Raw genomic sequence first — 23,920 nt, forward strand, 5'->3', positions numbered from 1 at the left:
AAATTACTTGTTGGGGTGCATTGCTGTCAGGTGGAGAAGAGAAGGCGAGGCAGGGTTTTCGATGGAAACGGAAGTCCCAAAGGTTGGTTGGTGTTTGCTCTTACTTAACTTGGTTGGCTAGTTTTTAACAACTTGGGGAGGATTCTGGAAGTATTTTTTATTGTGTTCTGTGTGTACATTATGTGGTGTGTGGGGGTGTGCATGTGTGCTGTGTAACTTTTGTGTGGGGAAGGACGGCGTTCAGGGGTGGCTTCTCCTTAGTGGCATCCACTGTGTCAAGTTGTGCTCAGCTGCTCCTGAGCCTTTAAGACAGGGCTGCTGAGATGGCTCAGAGGCTAAGAGCACTGATTGGTTGCTATTCCAGGGGCTCGGAATTCAATTCCCAGCACCTACATGACAGCTCACAACTGTTTATAACTCCATTTCCAGGAGATCTGACACCCTTACACAGATAAAAATTTGGACACAATATCAATGCACAGGGTCTTGTGAACACCATGCTGACCTCGTATTCTGAGTGGCTGTGTACGTCCTGAACACTGAGATCAGAGACTTGTAACAACACACAACTGGTGTATTCTGCATTGGGAATTGAGCCCTGGGCCTGATACAGCTAAGCAAATGGCCTATACATCTCAGCCCTTCAAAGTCTTCTGAGAGGGAAAGTTAGTATGAAAGACAAGGCTATGGTCCATCAAGTTACCATTGTATAATTCTGTGATTCATTCATAAGAGCTGGCTTTAAATTTTTGGAAGTATACATTATTGTATATCTAGTAGGGAGGGGTGGGTCTCTTTTTTTCTCTTAAACTTAGCAATATTGGGTAGGAATAAGACACAAAATAACCCTGTGAGTCCTCCTGCCCTCAAAGAGCAGTCTCAGTGAATGAAAGCTATAGAGGCAGGCCATGTAGGTGTGAGGAGTGTGAAACAATGACACCATCAGTCCCTGCTCACGAGTCCTGCCTGCAGAGGTCCAGGCTCTTGCAAAACTGGCTCTGGGTGGTAATTAATGCTAACTTGGGTTTTGATCAAGGAGGAAAGGGTGTTCTGCCATTGAGTGTGCAAGCGACTGCAGGAGAGTGAAAATAGTGTGTGCGAGAGAGATGGAGAGTTTAATTCCCCAGCAGGGTGAAAAGTTAGGCTTTAACAGGTGAATCACCAGATCTTGAGGAATCTCCTCTCATAGAAAGATGACATTGTAAGGTGCAGTGGGACATGCCTACAATCCTCGGCACTGCTTCAAGCAGGAAGGTCGTGGGAGCTCAGAATGACAACTGTCTCGACCAAACCAGATGTATTCTCTTAGCAAATGGTCAACAACACCATTTTAAGTGGGGAAAAATCAAATGTGTGTGTTGCACTTGTGGATTTAGAATTTGAGAAGGAAGCTGGTAATAAAGCATGTGTATATGATTAACAAAGATACCAGGGTACTATAGAGTCTCCTGACAGTCACCTTCTCATTCCTCAAATACAATTAGAATTTATTGTGGGTGTGGTGTTACAGGACTTTAATTCCATTTTGGGCAGATGTTTGAGTTGGTCTACATAGTGAATTTCAGGCTAGCCAGGGCTACATGGTGAGGCCCTTGCCTTAAAAATAAACCCATCAGAAGTAGAATTTCTGGGGATGGTGTTTAAGCCTCAAAAGAGAATACCATCATCACACAAGGGCACCATAGAGAAACAGGCTACAGAGGAGAGCTGTCTCCTCCATCAACTGTTAAACTTGGTGGTGCCAGTAGAAGAGTGGGAGGTGGCCTTGTTTGTCCTCACATCCTAGAAAGTGAGTTTGAGTTTTAAACTTAAAAGCAGGAAATTATTCTCTCTCAATATACTACTGTTCCTAGCAAGTTCTTAAACAAAAGCAGTACTGGATTTCATGTTTTTTTTTTTAATTAAGTTTACATATTGATGGTTGTTGAAAATGTCTTTTCTGCTGATTATCAAAAGGACTAAATCCTGAGTGAGGAAGGAGGTACTCGGTAAATTTTGTATTGTTAGTGAGTTAATAAGCTATGGTCAAGTGAGTATTATTTACAATAAAGTTAGCTTTTTCTCCTTCTCAAATGGTCTACACATAGTCTGCAAAGATGGAGGATAATTCCCCAAGGTAGAATGGTGAAAGATATTACTTCTTTGTTTTTTCTCCTATGCTTAATCACTTAAGTTATGCTAACACACCTTATTAGACATTTAACAGGTTGTGTCATTTTCCATTAACATATATCTTCTATAGTTTCTAGGTCTTTGGTTGCTCTAAATACCTTCTCCTCCCTCCCCCCCCCCCCATAAGGTCTCATGTAGGAAAGGCTGGCCCTCATTCTTTTTTCTGAAGATTTAAAAGGTTTTGTTTTGTGCCTGCATGCATGTATGTGCACTACTTGCATACCTAGTATGCACGCAGAGGCTGGAAGAGAGTGTAAGATCCTCTGGAACTGGAGTTAGAGACCATTGTGGGCCATGGTTTGGGTGCTGGGAGCTGAGCCATTTTTCCATTCCCTGAATTCAAATCCTGTGTCACTAGGGTGGGTTTGAACTAATGGCTTTCCAGTCCCAGCACCCCAGTGATGGGGTTGCAAGGCACAGCGCCTAGTTTTATGCACTGCCGTGGGTCAAACACAGGACTGTGTATGCATGCCAGACAAGCACTCTACCAATTGAGCTGTGTTAACACTGTTAGCAGTAGGTTCTCAACGGGTCACAGTAATTGTTTTAGTTCTCTAGTATTGACTCTCACTCACATTGCTGCCGTGGAGATCTCTTCATTCTGTCTGCCAGCCCAATAGATACTATACCTAAATTTTAAAGCCTGGACGTTCTGGGTTCTAACACACAGAACACATGCACACCCCTCCCACACACAAGCACACACCCCCACCCTCACCCCTCCACCCCACCCCCCGTGGATGTATCTCTCTGTAATGCATCCATAATAACAGCAGCTCTTGCCCCTTTTGAAAGATGTTAGGGACTGAGCCTAGGGCTATGGTAGGAAAACACTACAGTTTCTCAAACACTTTTTAGTTTAACATAGGGTCCCAGTACTTGGGAGGCAGAAACAGGTCTGTGGTGAGTTGGGAGGGAGCATGATCTACAAAGCAAATCCCAGGACAGCCAGCTCTACACAGAGAAACCCTGTCTCAAAACCTAAAACCCAGAGGCCTTGACCTTGAGACTCTCCTGTCTTAGCTGTCCTGGTCACTGCCATCATTATAGGTACGGGCTCAGCTCTGTTTATTTAACTTACTACAGTTCTCTTATATATAGTTCAGGGTGGCTTGTGTCCTAAGCCTTTACTTTTTACTTGCAGGAAATGTGTTAAATGCTTATTTGTGCTTTATGGACATTGGGAAACACTTGTAGTTCTTGTACGAGTCTAGAATTTTATTTAAGAATGCTATAGACCATCTTGGTTATGTTTTTAAAATGATGTCATATGTGTTTAGAAGGCTCACCCTCTTGCCCTATCTTTTTTTTAATATTTACTTTTGTGTGCTTTGGTGGGTTTTTGTTTTTTGTTTTTGGTTTGTTTTGCTTGCATGTGTGTCTGTGAGTGTTGGGTTCCCTGGAACTGGAGTTACAGACAGTTGTGAGTAGCCATGTGGTTGCTGGGAATTGAACCTGGGACCTGGAAGAGCAGCCAGTTCTCTTACTCTTAACAGGAGTTAAATATCCTGTCCCTACGTTAGTGCTTCGATGGAAGAGTCATTGTACCGTGCATGTCCCAGCTGTCTGCTGGTTTTTCAAGCCTCACTCTCTTTCAAAGCAAATAGTTGGACTTATTCTATTGGATTTGTTTCTATTGGGAAGTTTACTGTATACAGTAGTAGAATGGATGGCCTTGTGAAATTAAGGCGATAGGGTCGATAGAAGACGAGCTCCAAAGGGAACTGCAGCTCAGCTTCTTCTGTGCTTCACATCCTTCCTCCGTTTGCTTGTTGTTTGTTTGTTTGAGACAGGGTTGTTTCTCTGTATATTGTTTTGGAGGCTGTCCTGGCGCTCAGGACCAGGCTGGCCTCAGACCCGAGTGCTGGGATCAAAGGTGTGCCACCGCCCGGATCTGTATTTCACATTAGTAGCAGGTTTTTATACCACAGGTACGCCACACTGCTCCATGCTATATTTATTTGCTTTTTTATTGCTTAGTTAACTGTTGACTGCAGAAATAATGCAAAGCAGTATTGAAGGTGATGGGGATACAGAGTCAGCCTGGAGTGTTTGCCTACCTATTCACAGAATGAAGCCAAAGCTACTAATTAGGACAATATCACTGTCATTTAAGGTCACAGGGACAGTGAGTTGCCAAAGGGCACACATTCTAAAATAGATCATATTCTGTCATGTAATTTTTTAAAGACTGATTTTTGTATGTGAGAGTATGCATGTATGGGTATGTGCGTGGTTTTTTTTTTTTTTTTTTTTTGGGGGGGGGGGGGGGGGAAGGGGAGGATTCAGTTGCTCTGCACCCAGAAGATGGTGCTATATCCCCTAGAATTGGCATTAACAGATGCTGTGAGCACACCTGTCTATGCTGGGAATTGAACCCAAGTCCTCTGCAAGAGCAGCTAATGCTCGTAATCACTTGAGTGTTTTTCTTGCCCAGCCCCCAACCCCCGCCTTAGGCTGGCCTCAAACACACGGTGTAGTCAGATTTCCTTCTGCCTCAGCTTCACCAGTGGTAGATAGGTTCAAGCCACAATGTCTAGCCTAATTGCTATATAGGAATCATGCTAAGTAGAACTACAGTGAATACCTGCATGCCTCGTGGGAAGTAAAATTTATATTATAAAGACTCATAAATATAGGAATTTTTTTGCCTTATAGATGAGATAATATCTGTGACCCTAAAAGAGAAAGCATTTTGAAAGTTGACTGGAAGAATTATAACTGGGTGTGTGCATAGTGGAAGCTAATTTTCTTCTGCCACCTTAACATTACCACTAGTTTAGGTTTAATTGGCTTCATTGACTTAAAATGATATGCCTACTGTGTTAATACTCGGGTATTTGAAGTTTAATGAGAAGAGGAAGAAGGCCTCTGCTTTCCTATCAGAGATAAAGCAGACACATTTGACCCCCATAATGAAAGTATCTTAGAAAATAATTGTTCATTTTAAATTCACTTAATTCATATCCTTAGCTTGTATTTGAAGAGAGGAAGCAATGAGCTCTGCTGGGCCTCAGTGAGGGGTGGTTTGTGTTTTGTTTTCAGTATTGAGTTGTACACTTCATTCATTCCTTCAAGTGTTTAGTGTGGTGGGCATTTCTATCTCAAGGTATAATTATTCATGAATTGACAATTTGAGTATTCTTTTTAACTATTTGTTTTGACAGTTACGTTTAAAAAGTTAATGTTAATGTTTTCCCTCCTATTACAGGAGTCAGAAATGCCGTCAGAGGAGGGGTACTGTGACTTTAATAGTAGGCCAAATGAGAACTCTTATTGCTATCAGCTTCTTCGGCAACTAGATGAACAGAGAAAGAAAGATATTCTTTGTGACGTCAGCATCGTTGTGAGCGGGAAAATCTTTAAAGCTCACAAGAACATCCTGGTTGCAGGCAGCCGTTTCTTTAAGACTTTATATTGTGTTTCAAACAAAGAAAGCCCTAACCAAAACAATACTACCCACCTAGATATTGCTGCAGTTCAAGGATTTTCAGTCATCCTGGACTTCCTGTATTCTGGGAACCTGGTGCTCACAAGCCAAAACGCCATTGAAGTTATGACCGTGGCCAGCTACCTTCAAATGAGCGAAGTCGTGCAGACCTGCCGGAACTTCATTAAAGATGCCTTAAATATAAGCATTAAGTCAGAAGCTCCAGAGTCTGTGGTTGTGGACTATAACAATAGAAAACCAGTTAGTAGAGACAGCCTGGTGGCATCACGGGATCAAAAAATTGCCAGCTTTTGGGCAACACGGAACCTTACCAATCTGGCAAGCAATATAAAAATTGAAAATGATGGTTGTAATGTCGATGAGGGCCAAATAGAAAGCTACCAGATGAATGACAGTGACTGGGTCCGGGACCCTTCTCCTGAATTGACTGAAAATGAATCTCATGGTAAAACAAAAGTGTTTATTTGGAATAATGTAGGCTCTCAGGAGACAGGCAAAGCACGGAGGAAAAACCAAACTACAAAAAGATTTGTTTATAATATACCACCTAATAATGAAAGAGGGTTAGAAGATTGCTCAGTGATGCAGCCACCGGTTGCCTATCCAGAAGAACATAAGGCCTTACTCATCAAGGAAGAACCAGGTAATTATCATTGTGCAAAGGTATCTCGGTTTGCATTCCAGTGTGTGTGTGTGTTTAAAAGCTTTAGATTAGATAGTAATAGTGCTATCTTCTCAGAAGCCTTGTTAATAACTAAGCATTGCATATATGCTTTTGACTTAGGATAAGGTTACATCTATAAGTAAGAAATGTATTTAATAACAACCAGTTGTATGTCTGTTTAGCAAAGCATCCAACAAGAGCTCTATAAGACAAATGTCAATGAAAGTAAAATAGTGATTGATTGTAGAGCTTGCTTCTGTTTCACAACAATTTGGAAATTTTAAAGATTAAAATCTCTTAGTTGGACCCTGCAGGTTTATCCAGGGGTATGACTTCTGTTGGCAATCTCTTCACTATTTTACAGAGACTAGAAGGTAGTGTTGTTGTGTATTAGTCAATCACTTTGTCTTCGAAATATTTGTGAGTCTTAACAGTTTTTAAAATTTAAGTATATTTATTGCTATAGAGTTTTGCCAATTTAGAGATTGCTCTTAATTTGTTTAGAGCTACTCTGTTTAGCACAGGTCTTCAGAAGCAGGGATGTTTTTGTCATTGAAGTCTCATTGCTCTTTGTCTGGCTTAGGAGCTGGGTGGAGATAGTGTGCTTTTGGAGAATTTTTTTTCCCAAACATAAGCCAAAGAGGCCTTTGAAGTACATTCCCAGGAGTATATGCAACAGTCTTAGCATGTCATATTGGTGGTAAAAACCTTTTCAGAAAATGGAGTAAAAGGCAGAGTAGAAAGAGAATGAACATTTTCCTTTGCCTTGTTTAAACTGGGAAAGTTAGTCCTAACTTTGAAGCATCTGAGGCTGGTGAGGAGGTTTGTGCAATACTAATTGGGTAACTTAAAAAGCCTGTTTACCTCAAAGGCATTACCTCCATCCAGCATTTTGGAGGCAGAGGCAGGCAAATCTCTGAGTTCAACTTGGCCAGCTTGGTCTACTAAGTATTGCTCCATTATTACTTTTTGTTTGATTTTTGGTTTTTCAGAAAGTTGCTCTTTGTAGTGGCTCTCTGGAACTGTAGAGTAGGCTGGGATTAAAGGCACGAGACACCTTTTCTTATACCTTTTAAGAGTACAATCATATTAATCATTGGTAGTACCTATCTATACCTTTTATGTAATAAAAATGAAGTCCGTGGGAGGGGGTGGGGGAGATCAGAGGACCCGAGTTGAATTCTCAGCACGCTTTAATTCTAGCTCCTGGGACCCTGACTCCCTCTGTCTGTCACAGGCACTAAAATGAAAAGTGGTACACATGGATGCAGGTGGAAATAATAGATGTTTTCGAGCAGGAAGGACTTTATGATCAAGAAATAATAGTGTGAGCTGAAGCATGAGGTTGACTTTATTGTTTACTTATTTGTTTTTGGAGACATGGTCTCACTATGTAGCTTTGGCTGACCAACTGCCTATGTAGATCAGAGCTGGGATTAACAGTGTGCATTACCATGCCTGGCTGGATTTTTAATGTAAAGAACCAAACTATGAGCGAGGTATATTGCTGACAAAAAGCTATAATTTGTGGTTTGTAAAATTGAAAGGCCACATGTAAACAGAAGGCACTGTTTCCAGTGAAGATTTGTCGTTGGTCCTTGGCAAGAGAGTGACTCTCAGGATAGCTGAGGCCTTTAGAGATCCCGTTGAAGTTCAGTAATTTAGGGGAGGATCACCTAAGTTAAAGGTTTGATTATCTCTATTCTTTAAAATACATTGCTGTTTTTTACAGGGGCATATGAAAACCAAATGATAATCATAAAAGCACGTATCTGCCGTGGTCATGTCTAGGGCCCTTAAAGTTGGGAAAGACTTTTGAAGTTATAACAGTTTTCCAGGGCTATGTACTTTCCTCTGCCAAATGCTAGATAAATGGTCGTCGTGCATAGCTTGGCTTGTTTGAATACTGACAAACATGACCTTCCTTCTTAAGCAGCTTGTGTGTATGATAAGTGTTATTAGAAGTTGCCTTTTTATTGAACCAAAATTAACTTTAGCAATGCCCATACTCTGCCATTCTTAGTATAATTTGAACAAAATTTTAATCCCTTTAGTTGAATCAGAAATTTTAAATGATGACTCTGAGCCCATGTTTATCTAGCTTGAATGCTATTCCTTCTCTGTTGAATATAGAATATAAACTTGTATTACAAACTCCTGAAAAGTACTAGACAAATGTTTTGAAATCTACATTCATTACTTGTGAGAACCTTGAATGAAGGAAATGTGACTTCCTCCAGGCCATAATAAGTCTATGTAGTTTGTAACTGCAGCTCTAAAAAAATGTGTCATAATGTTGAAGCTGACATTGCATCTCATAACATTTTCTGAAAGTTTTATTGAGGTGGTACATTTTGATTTTTTTTTAAGCTATCGTATGTATGTGATATAACTATATACAGGAAATCATGAAGGGGAAACCTGGAAGACTTTAAATTTTTGTCCTTTCGCATTGAATTTATAGAATAAAAACTGAACTTGGCAGTCTAATAAAGGGAGGGAAAGGTCTAATAATTTCTTTTTAAAATCCTTTTCTTAGCTGGTTTGTTGCTGGGAAATTAATTTTTAACTAAACTAAGTGAAATCTAAAATTGAGTTACAAATTTATTTTTTCAATATTGAGCTTTAAACATAGGGCCCTGTAAATGCTAGGCAAAAAAAAAAAAAAAAAAAAAAAAAACTTTACTAATGACGGATACATTTAGTCCCTAAATTTTTATTTGCTAAACTCTGTCACAGGCTCATAGTAAGATGTCCTGGCTTTCCTTGAGCTCTGTGTATAGCCCAGGAAGACCTTGAAATTCCAGCCCTCCTGCCTCAGCTGTGAAGCATTTGGTAACTGGCATGTGCCACCACAACATGTATCTTTCTTTTTTACTATTATGTTTCTTTATTTTGCATGTTATATGTTTAGGGTAGCACAGTGTGCATTTGGAAATCAGAGGACTGTTTGCAGAGGCTGGTTCTCACCTTCCACCTCGTGGGTCCTAGGGAACCTCCTCAGGACAACAGACTTGGCAGTTTTTACACCCTGGGCCATGTACTGACCCTTTGACTCACATTTTAATTTACACGATTGCCTTTTAGTGAAATATAATTTGGTCTTAACAGTTTTGAGGAAACAGTGCTCAAGGCACATACCTTTAGGGAACCCTAATAAAGCACGTATCTGAAATTAGTAATTGCACTTAGAGTTAGTCCAGCCAGCATCTCTGTCTTCTATACTTGTGATATGGTGGTTCATTATTACTTTGGGCATTTCAATTCTGAAGTGATTTCTAAATCACAATTGTTCTTTAAAAATTAACACATTTGTCAAGGGCAGCTTAGGGAGCTCACAGGGGCTGAACTCCTGTCACGCCTTCACACACTGAGATGGTTGACATTCCATTAAGTGATATCTTTATGATAGGCATTTTTGAGGTCTTCCCTGTTTGACCTTGTAGAACCAAGGAATATTGGCTTTGGTGTGGTTCTGTTCCTTAAGAATTACTTGTGTACCTCAACCTCTCTAATGGGAAAGGAGGAAGTTGGTCATCTCAGGATTTAGACAGTCTGCATTGAGTGTATTGACTGCACATATGTGTATGGTTGGTGCCCATAGAAGCTCGGTAAGAATGAAGATGATTGTGGGCCCCCATGTGGATGTTGGGAATTGAAGCCAGCTCTCTGCAAGAGAGAGCAGCCAGTGTTCTTAACCACTGAGCCATCTCTCCTGGTTCTGTTTGCTTGGTTTTTTTTTTTTTTTTTTTCCCTGAGATGGTGCTTTATTTGTGTAGCGACCCTGGGCATCCTGAAACTCACCCTAGACCAGTTTTGCCCCTGAGTGCCACCGCCTGGCCCTCCTGTTTTTGAATGTCTGTGTCAGTGCATGTCCCCTCTTTTCCTTGTGCTTTAGAGGTGGATGGGTCTTACCTGACAGACCTGCTTGCCTAGTGGGCTGGATTGGCTGGCCAGGAAGCGCCAGGGATCTATCTGCCTGTCTCCATTTTCCGAGCACTGGAGTGTGTTTGACCCTTGCCTGCATTTTTATTTTTTTAAATTTGTTTTTCCCCCCTGGGGATCAAAATCACGTCCTTATGTTTGCAAGGCAAATGCTTTGTTAACACAGTAGTTTGAAATTTTTTATTCTGAAAGCTGTACTCTTGAAAAAAGTTACAATATAATAAGTAATACTTTTCCTGGGAAATTCCTTTCCATATCATGACGAATCTGAAAACATTTTAAATCTCAAGATATCAAGCCACTGTGGATGTTAAGATTAATTTATGAGTAGTAATTCATGGTATATTGGGTGAGAGGAGCTAGAGGGAAGGTCACACTATGGGAGGAGGGCTGAGGGCGCAGAAGGACAGAAGGGACCAAAGCGGAGGCGGTGGGAAGTGGGTGGGGGTGGGGATTTGTTGGAAGAGGAAGAAACGTGTATGGCAAGGAGGCAAGAAGCTGGAATGAACGCACGAGAATAGAATAACGAGCGGAGTGTTTAGGACTAGATTATAATTGTATGTGTATGCCAGAGTATCAGTTGTGAATTTTGTTTTATGACTTGGGCAGCAGAGGTTTCTCAAGTAGAGATTTGATCTGTTTGGTTAGAATTGAGTTGCAGAGTACACTGAGGACGGACGGCGTGTTGGCAGAAGTATGTATGTATTTGAGAAGGAGGAGCTATGTGCACCCAGATGAGCAAGACAGGGCAGTCAGTGAGTCTGCGTGAAGGAGAGCAGGCACTCATTTACAACACAGATGTGAGTGAAGTTCCTGAATAGGAGGAAAGAGAAAAGGAGTCTCTGTGCCTGTCTATGAAGAAAGGGAAAGAAACTATATGCAGGTATTTCATATCTATGACCATAAGTTATGAACGGTATGTTTACAGGAAAATGGAACTTTGTGTTGATAATAGTCTCTAAGGAGTTTTTGTACAATGGAATTTTAGCTATTTTTTAAAAAACTTCACTGCTATAAACTCATACCTCACTCTTTCAAGAGTATTGATATCCTAAAAAGGCTGGTTTTACCTGCACTCAGAATACTGAATGCTGAGAATTAACAACAAGCGTCAGGGAGACCTTCCTCACTGAGACATAGTGTAGCTTGCAGGTCCATGCCTGCCCGTCCCCCCGTCCCCCGTTCAGAATGACTAGCCTACTTTTTTGTCCAAGGCTATGACTGATTTTGTTGGTAGTACATTGTTTCACCCTGTGTTTTATAACTTTTGTGGTGGATATTTCAAGAAGTCTTTGCTCAGAGTGGTCATCCTACCACCTAAATTTCCTGATTAGTGGGGATTAGAAACGTGCGCCGTGTTTATTGTATGTATTAGTGCACGCGTGGGCTGCCATTTGGAGGTAGGGGAATAACTTATTGGAGTTAGTTACCTCCTAAGATGAAGATATTGTTGGGTCCTCATTTGAGAACAGGCCCCGACCTACTAAACGGTATCACTAGATCGCCCGTGACATTTGGGGGTGTGGGCAGTAAACAGGGAAAACAGACACTTGTTTGTGTCCCGCCTGCTTGACTTGATTCCACGCCAGTCTCCAAACCACTTGCACAGATACATACCACCATTCCTGCTGGGAAAAAAAAATTAGTAATAGGTCTTTAGAAAAGTCTTGCTTATCTTGGGGATGAGGGCTAAGTTGATGAAAAGTGGAAATTTTACCTCAGGGATGGGGGATTTGTAGGAGAATGTTGACTATCCTAAAAATAAGCATGCTAAGAGTTTGCTTGCTTGCTTGCTTGCTCTTTGCTTTTCGGTTTTTGTTTTTTTCAAGACAGGGTTACTCCATGTAACTAGCTGTCTTGGAACTCTCTTTTAGACCAGGCTGGCCTCAAACTCACAGATCCACCTGCCTCTGTCTCCTTACTAAATGCTGAGATTAAAGGTGTGCACTACCACCACCCAAGAGTTTACTTGGCAATCTTAATTTTAGATAAACACACGATAGCCTAGAGTTAGCTTTGTTTTTGTTTTGGGGTTTAAAAAAACTGTATATGGATGCAAATGTGTGCCTCCTATGTGTGTGCACACTCACTTGCTTGGTGCAGGCAGAAGCTAGGACGTCAGATCCCCTGGAACTGGAGGTGCAGACAGTTGTGAGTTGCCATATGGGTGCTGGAGACAGACCTAAGTCCTTTGGAGGAGCAGCCAGTGCTCTTCCCTAGTTAACCATCTCTCCAGCTCAAAACTCACTGTTATGTCCCCTAATTAAGACGACTAATTCCTAAGTAAAGTACCCTATTGTAAAAGCTTATTATCAGCTGGCCACACTCACCTATTGGGATTTGATTTTGATATCAAGAACCAAGTATTTGGTTCCTTCAAGAGGTATAGTTTAATTATACCATAGTGTGCTTTTGATTTTGAATGGAAACAATGCACTGATTTTTGGATGAGGAGTTCATACTCATACTTAGTGTCTGTATAGGATTAAGATCACAGAGACAGGGCTCATGCATGCTAGGCAGCAGGAGGCAGTCTTTAGGGTGGGGGTAGGTAGGGAGTGCCTCATTTAAAGACCTAGTTCATGCCTGAGATGAATGAGGGAGCAAGTCACTGTAGTGGAGTCATTCAGGGATAGGGCCGCCCGGACAGAAACCACCTTGACAGAACTGCAGCAAGTGCTTGTCTGAACACTTAATGACTTAACGGCACATCAGCACACCTTTAATCCTAGCACCGGAGAGGCAGAAGCTCTATGAGTTTGGTGTGAGTGAGACCCGGTCTCAAAACAAAAATTATCTTCCTCAGACATTGAGAAAAGTAGTAGTTTTGATAATGTTTACAATTTTTATTTTTTGATGAATTAAATATACTTCTTTGGAAAACAAAAACCACTAAAATCTGGGTATTTTCAATTTGAGGTTATTTTATTGAAATTACTGAAAATGCTCCCATTAGGTTGCGAAGATCAGGCTATTTATTCTAGCTGATATTTAGGAGTATTTTAAAAGGCTTTTATTTGTCATGCACTGTATAATAACTACTGGCAGAACATTACAGACCTTACAGACTCCTCGGAGTTTGTCTAGAGCATTCCAAGTGAACTGCTTGTATTCCCAGTTACTCTAGCTGATAATCGCATGTGTGTCCTGCAAAGAAAACAACACTGCTTTAGATCTCTCTATTCTCTGCCCACCCACCCCCATCTCCACACACACACGCACACACGCCTGAGGAGGATGTAGTGTGTCCCTTGTGATACAGGATTTATCGTTGCGTCTGAACAAGACTGGGTTATGGGATCATTGACATATTACACATTTCATGTTGGTACTGGGATTTCAAACTGGTGACCTCATTTTCACAAACTCAGATCAGTCCTGCTGGCTTCATTTCCCAAGTGTTGGAATTACTGGCATGAGCCTAGCACATTCAGTACTACTCCAACCTGAAATTCTGGACTATTTTTAAAGTTTTATGTATTTATGTACATGGGTGCTCTATATGAATGTCTGCCTGCATGATGACACATATATATAGATGGTTGTGAGTCACCATGTGGTTGCTAGGAATTAAACTCAGTCAGGACCTCTAGAAGAGGTCTTAACGGCTGAGCCATCTCTCTAGCCCCAAGTTCTGGAATCTTAAACAATACTTTCTCTTTGATATATGTATGTATGTATGTATGTATGTGTATATATGTTCAGCATCCTTAACATCTTTTAGTGTCTTCTGGCAGCATTTAAAGGTTACTTTTACCCCTTTAAAATAGTTCTTATTCTGTTTCTCATTCTTGCAGTCACATTTCTTAAAATAGTACCCATTCTTTTTTCCCGACACAGGACAATCTCCTTTCCACTTGTCTATTAGCCTTGCAGCCTTGCAAGTATTATTCTGAGCATGTTTTAGACACTTTGTGAATGGGGTAAACTCTCATAAGCTCTTGCCTTCTCTTGTTCTGTTTGCTGATAGTTTCCCATTATCTGGCAGCTCAGACCACTTTGTTTCCAGCCCAAGCACCATGTTCATAGTTTCATCGCTTAACTTCTGAACTGTGTACACAAATGGAAAAATAGTAATAATGTTCTCATGGAGAATCAATTCTTAACTTTGAGATAGTTGCTTAGATGCCTTGTTACAATACAGATTACTGCCATAACTACAAAGGGTCAACCTGAGAATCTAATCTGCAGGATTTGTGGGGTTTTTTTTTTTTTTGCGGAGCTCCCTGTAGATAGTGGCATATGGACTTTAAGAACCGGTACATTCAGAAACCAAAGTGAGCTATTAAGGGAAGTGTAAGAGTTGGGCTTTATTTAACATTAGGAAGCAGTAAGCTTACCCTTTTAACCATCCATTGTGTACTCAGTGCTCACGAGTAACTAAATGTCACTTTGCGCCCACCCTGTCCCACCTCCTGGGTTTCCATTGCTGCCCTGAGAAACTGTCCTAACTTCTTCCCAGAGTGTCAGTCCGTCAGTTCTGCCACCAAGCCTGTGCCACTGAGAGCTGCTCTCTGCCCGCCTTTCTGCTCCCTTTTCTGCGCCTCACTCAGCCTGTGGCCTAGCGTTGCGTTACAATTGCTCTCTCTGCATCTCCTCACTCCTTTCATAGCATGATAAAAAGCTACTTCCTATTTAAGTTACTTGTAACCCTTTTAAAATAAAGTACAACGTCCTTTCCATGACCTATACTCAACCATTACTTTATACCGCTAGTTCACAGGCATGTGTCACTACCAGTTTCTTCATGTATGAACGGATAGGTAGCAGTTTACTTAAATACTGTCAGTACTTTTCAGTTAAATACCTGCTTCTGTAGAGAGGGGGTTTTGTTTGTATTTTGTTTATTTTCTTTGGAGGATCCAGAGCAGTCAAGGATGATCATACCAAGGAAGTCTTGAGGCAAGCAGATGAAAAGGTCTTCAGACACTCGGTTTGAGTAGCAGAGGGGCCTTCAATACAGTGGGCATCTTCCTGAGGTTAGAACCAGGAACCTGATTAGTAAGAGCATGTTAGTCTAAAAAGCTTGAAAATCATCCTAAAAGCTATATAATAAACCATTGGATATTTGTGTTTCAGAAAGATAATACATTTGGCAAGCAAGGAGATAAGAACTCACTTTGTTAGCTTGAGAGGCGTGAATGAAGTCATTAGGATTCAAAAGATTTATAGCAAATTACAGATTATAGTGAAGAATACACCTCGTCATTGTGGGTTGAAGAGAATGCTGCCTTTCTGTCTTTCCAGTAGATGAAATCAGCTCTTGGCCAACAACAGTGATGATAACTGCTTATATGACGTCTACTTCTGAACCAGTAGCACAACTCTAATCTGGTTTTAGCATTTGTAGTTAATACTACAAGCAGCGGCAGCTGAGTGTCAGTCAGGCACGTGATTGTAACATTTGGCTTGCGTCCTTCAGCTAAGATGTCTGTTTTCTTTGATATGATGACTATAAATGAGGAAACAAGGCATGTGGTCACGTGACCATTTGACAAGACTATAGTTAGGTACCTGATACACTTTAATTCTTTAAAAGCCCATTCCTAACCAGCTGCACATGTTTTTATATTTAAACTGTTTTCATCATGGATTAGAAATTAGTAAATACATGCTAAAAAGATGCTCAGCAATTGAGAGATCTGGCTGTTCTCACGGAGGACATAGGTTCAATTCCCAGCACCTACATTGTGGCTTATAACCATGTGTAACTCCAGTCCCAGGAACTCAACTGGCACACACACATGGTATACTTACATGTTTTCAGGATGTTCATCCACACAGTAAAATAAGTACATCTTGCTTTTGGTATATTCTACTTCATCTTATGTGATAATATTTTAAAGAGAGTAGTGTTTCCTAGGATGTAGAACGTTCAGACCCTTGTTGAGTCCTCAGCATCACACAAAACATTTAAAATAAAAACATTAAAGGTATTTTCACATTAGCAGTTTTCACAATCCATGTCAAGTCAGACATCAGGGATGGTGAAATTCAAGTCCTGGAGCCCATAGTATGGGAGAGAACCCACTCTACTGTTGATACTGTTGACACATGTCCGATACATAGAACGTTACTTTTATTTACCAAGTAGAGTAGTTGGAGGACACTCATTTTAGGCAGTAGGAACGTTGTGGCCTTGCTTCACCTGCAGCTTGCACTTGCTTGTACTGATGTAGCTGTGCCTCTGTGAGCGTGTGCTGGATGCCCAGGACTGCAAGGCCTCTTACCTGGTTGTGTCGTTTCAGATTTGGACGGTGCACTGCTCTCAGGGCCTGATGGTGATAGGACTGTGAACACAAATTTATTGGCTGAAGCCTGCAGTGGTCAAGATGCAGGAGATGCTGGTAGGTGCTGTTAAGATGCTTTAAAAAGACAATGAAATGATGTGAGCCCATTGATGTGATGCGTGTTTGAATACACGGCATTATCTAGGGAGTACTTTTGAGCAGTTATCTGTGAAGAGAAATTTAAAAACACAGGCAGGCAGTACAAAGCCCTAATGGTTGGAAAGACAAAGACATACAAAGGACCGCTAGACATTAGAGACTAAATTGATACTATGGATCTTGAATCAGGGGAACAGTTGCGAATATGGAATATGGATATGTATTATTTGTTAACAAGTTGGGGTCTTTCAGAATTTGAAATATGCTGCGTGGCCTTTACTGATAGAAGAAGCAGAAATAGAAGTTGACATCTCTCATTCAAAAACTTGAAAATGCTCCAAAGTCTGTTTTTTTTTTTTTAAGCACAACATGATATTCTAAAAATATTCAAGATTTGTGAGGTTTTTAGATTGTGGGGGTTTAGATAGGAGATATCTTTTTTTATGGGGGCATTAAAGGCATGTACCACCACTGCCCAGCTAGATTAGAAATTTTAACCTGTATTAATTACATGAGTGAATGCTGCACTTGTTTCAGGAATGTTACAAGTGCTTTGCAGGGAGCCTACTTACCTAGCATACATGGAGAAACCTCCCAGAGGCCCTTGCGTTGGGATGAGCAGCCTAGAGGGGCAGTGGAAGGAAGGGACGGAAGGACTCTCAGATTATTGAAAGTGGAGACTTGGCTCTGAGTTAGGTGGGTAGCCTGACCGGCTCTGAATTAGTTTGTTTGCGGTTTGATCTGGCTTTGTGTCATCTTACCTCAGGCTCCCAGTACTGTGTCTTTAATGTCTTGAGAAAAACTGTCTAGCAGCTGTGGTGCCCAGTTTTGAGAAGGGAAGGCAGACAGCACCAGGGTGCTGAGTTAGTTGAAGTCATTCAAAAAACTACAGAGCAAGTTCAAGGCCAGCCTGGATTGCATAAGACTTGAGTGGGAACTGGGTAGCAAGTTGGCAGCCACTGAAAAAGAACCCAAATGTTAGAATTGTTCATTGATTGGATTGAATGGCAAAAACTGCTGATGCTGTATACTTACATGCAGAAAATTCTATTTGTGTGTGTCTATTTGGAACCCAGAAAGAGGTCATTCCTGGCTATGTACTTACCTGTTGTTGTTTTTGTTTTGTTTTAACTATAGACTAGGATTTTGTTCCTATTAAGCTCACACTATTGGAGGTTCAAGAATTTTATATATATTGTTGCAGTATGGAAATCGAATCCAGGACCGGGTGTTTTATTTAGGTTTTGGAGGGAATAGGGTAGTTTTTTGAGATAGGATCTTGTACGTGGCCACGTCTGACTCCAGATTCCTAGGAGTACAGGTATAAACAAAGCAGGTACATGGGTCTTTATTTAGTGTACATTAAATAGCTTATCATTGTTCTTATAAGTGTATTTTGTTTTCCCGGGCTGTAATTAAGAGATAAAACTTTCCCTCCAGCCATTTCCTCAATCACTTACTTTTCAATTGTACTAGGAGCATCACATGATTTCAAGTATGCGTTGCTACCTGGCACTTCAAGTGATTTCAAGTATGAGTTACTACCAAGTACTTCAAGTGATTTGAAATATGGATTGCTACAAGGTGCTCCGAATGATTTCAAGTTCGGATTATTGCCAGACTCTTGGCCCAAACAAGAAACATGGGAAAATGGCAAGTATTATCGACAGATAATTAAAAGCTTCCATATTCTGAGATTTAAAAAAATGAGTAGTTGTGCTAATAGTGGGCATAGAAGTGTTGATAGCTTCTGCTTGGTTTTATATTTATATTAAACAGTACTTCTTTCCCTTCAAGGTGACTCATCTCTAATCATGAACAAGTTAAAATGCCCTCACTGTAGCTATGTAGCCAAATACAGACGAACACTAAAAAGGCACTTGCTCATCCATACTGGAGTAAGATCGTTTAGCTGTGACATTTGTGGAAAGCTGTTTACAAGAAGAGAACATGTAAAAAGACATTCCCTGGTAAGTGAGTGACCTTAAACCTGGCTGATCATGGAGATGAGTGTTCTTATGCCAGTGATGTTTCAAGCATTTTATTTGCAAATTTAAAGGATGATTTAAGCTGCTTTTAACAGGATTTTTTAAAAGCAGCTGATGCTTTACTTCATTCAGAAAATATTAATTAGCTATCCATTCATTACTGAATTTGAATGGCTCAAATGTGTTTATCTGTTTCCTCCTTTCAATTAGGTGCATAAAAAGGATAAAAAATACAAATGCATGGTGTGTAAGAAGATCTTCATGTTAGCGGCCAGTGTTGGAATAAGACATGGATCTCGACGCTATGGAGTATGTATGGACTGTGCGGATAAATCACAGCCAGCCGGGCAAGAAGGTGTAGATCAGGGACAGGATGCAGAGTTCCCCAGGGATGAAGAGTATGAGGAGAATGAAGGAGGAGAGCCTGAGGACGAGCTGGCTGAGAATGGAGACGATCAGAACGACGTGTCTCGATGGGATGAATCAGGAGATGTTTGTATGTCTCTGGATGATTAACTGACCTACTATATTCCTCAAGAATGCTGCATTTGGACATACTATGAATCGACAATTTGGATTGTTGAACTTGAAGGCTTGCAAAATATGGTACATGCTGGATGGTAGTTATGTTGCTGTGAAAACTGTAGGGTTAAAGCCTTATAGGAAAAAAAAAATTTTTTTTTTTGTTTTTTTTTATATTTGCACAGGACTGTACAGCAGACAACCATGTGGTTGGATACACGGAGTCCCCACATTCAGTCAGTTATCAAAGTAAAATATTTTTATTTATAGGATATACAGTTAACTATTGGGGTTCTATAAAACACAGAACTTGTCCTTTATAGAGTCTACATTCATGTGCCACTTGAACATGAATGAAAGTCCATTTATGGAAGGACAGTGACAGTTGACCCAATCACTCTGTCAATCAAACCACTCAGGCTAGTTTGTACTAGTAGAGTTTTGTTTCTATTTTTATTTTATTAATTTTATTTTTTTAAGACAGATTTTCAGTGAGGGGCCTTTTCAACCCCATTGGTTCTGTTTTCTTGTATTTTTTTTTCATTTGCTTCATAACTTAAACCAAGTGTCTTCTGTCTTAGATATTATTCTTAATTTGTGCTGATAGGCGTGTTTATAAGAACTGGAGAGGTAATTTATTGGAATGAACTAAGTGACTCCCCTGTCCCTCCCTCCCTTTTCTGACATGAATTTTACTACTTCACGAATGAAGAATGATGTTGCGAAGTTGCCATGGTGAAGATGATAAATACCACTAAAATGATTATGACTTAGAAGTGACTTTTTCCTGCTGCTCGGATCTGATAAATGGTTACTATATGATGTTTCCTGACATGGTTTTGGTTTTGGGTATCTGTTACTTTGGCACTATTCTTGTTTGCCTCTTTTTATTTTTGCCAGTGTACTATACCTCAGCCTTATGAAATACAGACGTATAATTGAAGAAAAGTCATAGAAAAATACATGAAATGATTTGTTTTATAATTTACCCTCCATGTCCAGTTTGGCTAGTCTGTTATGCAATATAAGTGAAATATCAGGTTTTTCCTCCTGTGCCCTTTTTTATCATTAAAATCAACACAAAATGTGCATTCTCTTTTGTTTCATACTTACCGGGATGTTGAGTGTTTTTTACACTGTGGCTGATAATTTATTTTCCATTCCTTAAAGTCCCCACAGCTTGAAGAGATCTTTATAGTTACCGTGATCCAACAATCTGCAAGAATACCGCAAATGAAGTGTTCAGAGCCCTTATTGTCCATTATTAAATTCTTCAGTTGAATTTGTTAGATTTATTTTGCCTGGTGACAGATGAATTAGCAGATAGTGGAACTCTGAGCAGATTTTTTTACATGCTAACATGACAACAAGTATCAGGAGCATATTGTATATTGTATAATATTGAGAGACAGCATATTTTCAACTTTCTTTTAAATACAAATTGAGTATATTTTCCTATTTTATATCAGGTAACTAAATTACGCCAGTTGCGTGGGAGAAAACCACAGAGCTGCTTTGACAGATAGTCTTTTGGTGCTCCATCTAGTCAAAGTTGAGAAGCTAATTTTCTCTTTAAAGAGATAGACTTGATCATTGCCTCTGATTTCAGTAGAATGATGGTTTGATATTGACAGTGACTTTCTGCATGGATAGGTCAGAGAGGAGATACTAGTGTTTCCTTGTGAGATGCACCTGGCGCCCTCCAAGTTCTGATGGCAGTCTCTGCACACCGGGGAGCCTGGCAGAAGAGTGTCTTGTTTGGGTTTGACTTTTGTTTGAATTGAAGAGTACACCTTATTCTCAGTGTTTGAAACAAACGAGTACAATGTAACTCTAGTAAACTCCAAAGTAGACATAGTCGGGCAGAAATATTATGAATGAAAAAGTATTTTAAAGGTAAATGTTCTGCTTTGTGAATATGTAAGTATAGTATAAAGATTTCTTTCATCCCATTTATGCCCTCCCTTTAAAATAAACATAGTTTACAATGGGTAGATCTGTCTATATATAAATATATATTAAAGAGCAAATATATATATTTAAAAATCACCTAAATCTGCTTTATTAGACAGTAGTTCACTTATTGCATAGAAACTGGACTTGGCTTTACATTCTTAATGTACTTTATTTTACTCGAGAAATGACCTTATCTTGAAACAGAATTTCTTTTATTACTTAAAATCGTTTATGTATATCTGGTAAATTATGACCAAATTTTTGTTAGATTGCATACAGTAAATTGAAATACACATTTGGTACACTACGGGATTGTTGTGCTTTTGTTTTGGTTTTAGTTGGAAACAAGTTTGATGTAGACGACTTATTACTGTTAATTTAAAAATATTCTATAATTGTCCATTGCCTTTTATGTCGTGTTGTGACAGATTTGGCTATATTTTTAGTCATCTGAAATATACTTTAAAAAGTTTGTTTTTAGGTAATCCAAAGGAAAAAATGTTTATACTCTTGAATATATATTTGCCTCAGCCTATATAAAAGTTTCTTTGAAGTAAACACTTTACCAGAAACAGAATTGACAGATTTTTCTACTTGCTGACTGCCTAAGTTATTTTGTTTCATGGTCTTGAAGGAATTACCTTTTTCCTTCTAGATCTTTTTTAAAAATACTTTTAGTACTAAGGTATACTACTGGACGTTTCTATTTTTTTAAGTATATTTCTTTTCTGACAATACAACTTCAGGAAATTGATAAATTGCTTAAGAACTTTTGATTGGTCTCAGAAAGGTAATGGATTGAATACTCATAATTTTGTCTGGAGCCTGGCAGAGTTATGTTGTACATTTGGTGAAGTTTTTCTTGTAATTTATATTTTAAATAAAATATTTTTAGAGTTTTTAATTTTAATGAAGGGGAAGAGCATACACTTTCATATTCCACAGTGATAATGCCATGTCATAAATTCAGATTACATGTTATTTCTCCCAGACAGACTTCTTCCATATGGCCCCTCATTTGTCATGGTTCTTAACTCTCATTTTTTTTTTCTTATTTTCTAGACAGGTTGCTAAATTTTAACACCCTAGTGATCAGGAGCTTGGGGGTGTGCAGTATTATATTGGCAGAGGAAAATGGACAATAACCAGTAGTTTTAAATTTGGGGGTAAAAAACACTACCTGGCTTAAGTTGAACCATCCTAATGAAGAGTGAGTTAATTCATTGCATTTTCAATAAATACCAGAGCACACCAAATATGCAGTACATACTAGTTGTTTGTTAGTAGATATGAGCCACGAGGAAAAAGTAAAAGCTAGTATAAAGGGAGAAATCAGGAAGGAAGTTAAGGCCTGGGACTTGGAAAGGGCTGGACCATGCCTGAGGGTAAAATGTGGGGAGCAATGACAGGCAGGCTCTGAGAACGTAATGGTGTATCGTTTGAGCTTTCTCTGAACGTGGTATAGGAGGGTTAGAACCATTCCCCTGACTCTCTTGGTATGCCTACGCCTTTGTGTTGTCTGCCTTATTTTTTTCTAGTCTCTAAAGTAGGTGCTATTCTCTTTTACAGATGAGGCTCAGAGAAACTCCGGGCCCTTGCCTGACTAACTACCACAGCTTACCAGATCTGGTTGTGAGCCCAGCTCTTTTAGGAGGCTCTATCAGTGCCTCATAAAACAACCTTTTTTTGTAAATTTATATTCTTCCTGTAAAATGGCTACATTAGGAATTTTGTATTCTTTCAGACCTCCAGTGAGCATCCTTACCACACTTTTCTTCTGGTAGAGTTGTTTTTGTCAGTGACTTAACACACCTCAGTGTAGGCGATGCTAATAGTGAGCTGTGACATTTCCACTTTTTAAAAGGATGGTTTTTTAGTCTGAAGAACTAGTGTAAGCCTCATTTTTTGTGCCGTTCAGTCACCCGGATCCTTAAGCTTAACTATGGTACCTAACCTCCACAGTTAGAACTTGGTCATTTTAGGATTGAAAATAGGATTATTTATTTTGTTCCTTCCCTGCTGTATCCCAGCCTTCAAGTGAAGTTGAACAAGGTAGTTTAAAACATGTTAGGGATAAGCACACTTTCAAAGATGTTTTGTAGCCCTAAATTTTAGAATATTTTGGGTATTAAATCTGGAATATACAAGCTACTAAGAACAAAATTTGGGGTTCAGGAAATAGGTGATTGAGGCCATCATGATGTGGGAGAGTCAGAATCTTAAACACTGTAAACAGAAAACTTTCTTCTGCCTGCTGTTTGTAAAAGCTCTCTGGGAAGATCTTTTACAAAGACCAATTTTTTTTTTTTTAATGTAATTTACCTACCTACTATAAGTGTCCTGAGACATGTATGTAAACCTCCAAAACCTGTTTGTCTGTGTATTTAGAAAATACACAAGAATCTTTATCAAATTTAAAATATAAACTTGTGAGCACTAAACTGCTTCTGGCTTTGTGGATTTTATTAATATTTAATTCTGATTTATTTTCAGGTGTGTTAGTTTAGACTCACTGGGCAAAGGGAACAACCTTTGTAAACTGGGGACATTGAAATGTGGAGTCTGATGAGGTCTCTGTTTTACATGTGTGTGGAAGCACATCAGACTACTCCAGACCTTTCATTGATAGACAGCAGGGGTTTGCACTTGTTATTCAGAAAACATCTAAAAGTTGGCCGTGATTCACATTTGTGAATTCTCTTGGGAATGGGTTGAAAATCAAAGTTGAAACACTATCCCATACATGCTGTTTATTTGATTATAAGTAAATATAAGGTTACAGGTTTTTAGTCTTTGAACCTTATAGAGAATGCACATACGAGTTTAAGTTGCC

At 39.6% G+C, this 23,920-nt stretch overlaps 1 protein-coding gene across 1 annotated transcript in view; it reads left to right on the plus strand.

Annotated features, from left to right (window-relative positions):
* Zbtb10 (zinc finger and BTB domain containing 10) overlaps window positions 1-23,528 on the plus strand; it is a 29,698-nt gene extending 6,170 nt beyond the window's left edge. Inside the window, exons 2-6 of the mRNA XM_051196720.1 lie at window positions 5,384-6,266; window positions 16,481-16,579; window positions 18,098-18,274; window positions 18,419-18,591; window positions 18,820-23,528. Coding sequence (XP_051052677.1) covers window positions 5,384-6,266; window positions 16,481-16,579; window positions 18,098-18,274; window positions 18,419-18,591; window positions 18,820-19,125 — 1,638 coding nt within the window. The 3' untranslated portion in view covers window positions 19,126-23,528. The remainder of the gene's footprint in view (window positions 1-5,383; window positions 6,267-16,480; window positions 16,580-18,097; window positions 18,275-18,418; window positions 18,592-18,819) is intronic.
* The last annotated feature ends 392 nt before the right edge of the window (window positions 23,529-23,920 follow it).

Source organism: Phodopus roborovskii, unplaced genomic scaffold (genome assembly GCF_943737965.1).
Source record: "Phodopus roborovskii unplaced genomic scaffold, PHOROB, whole genome shotgun sequence".
NCBI classification, from domain to species: domain Eukaryota; kingdom Metazoa; phylum Chordata; class Mammalia; order Rodentia; family Cricetidae; genus Phodopus; species Phodopus roborovskii.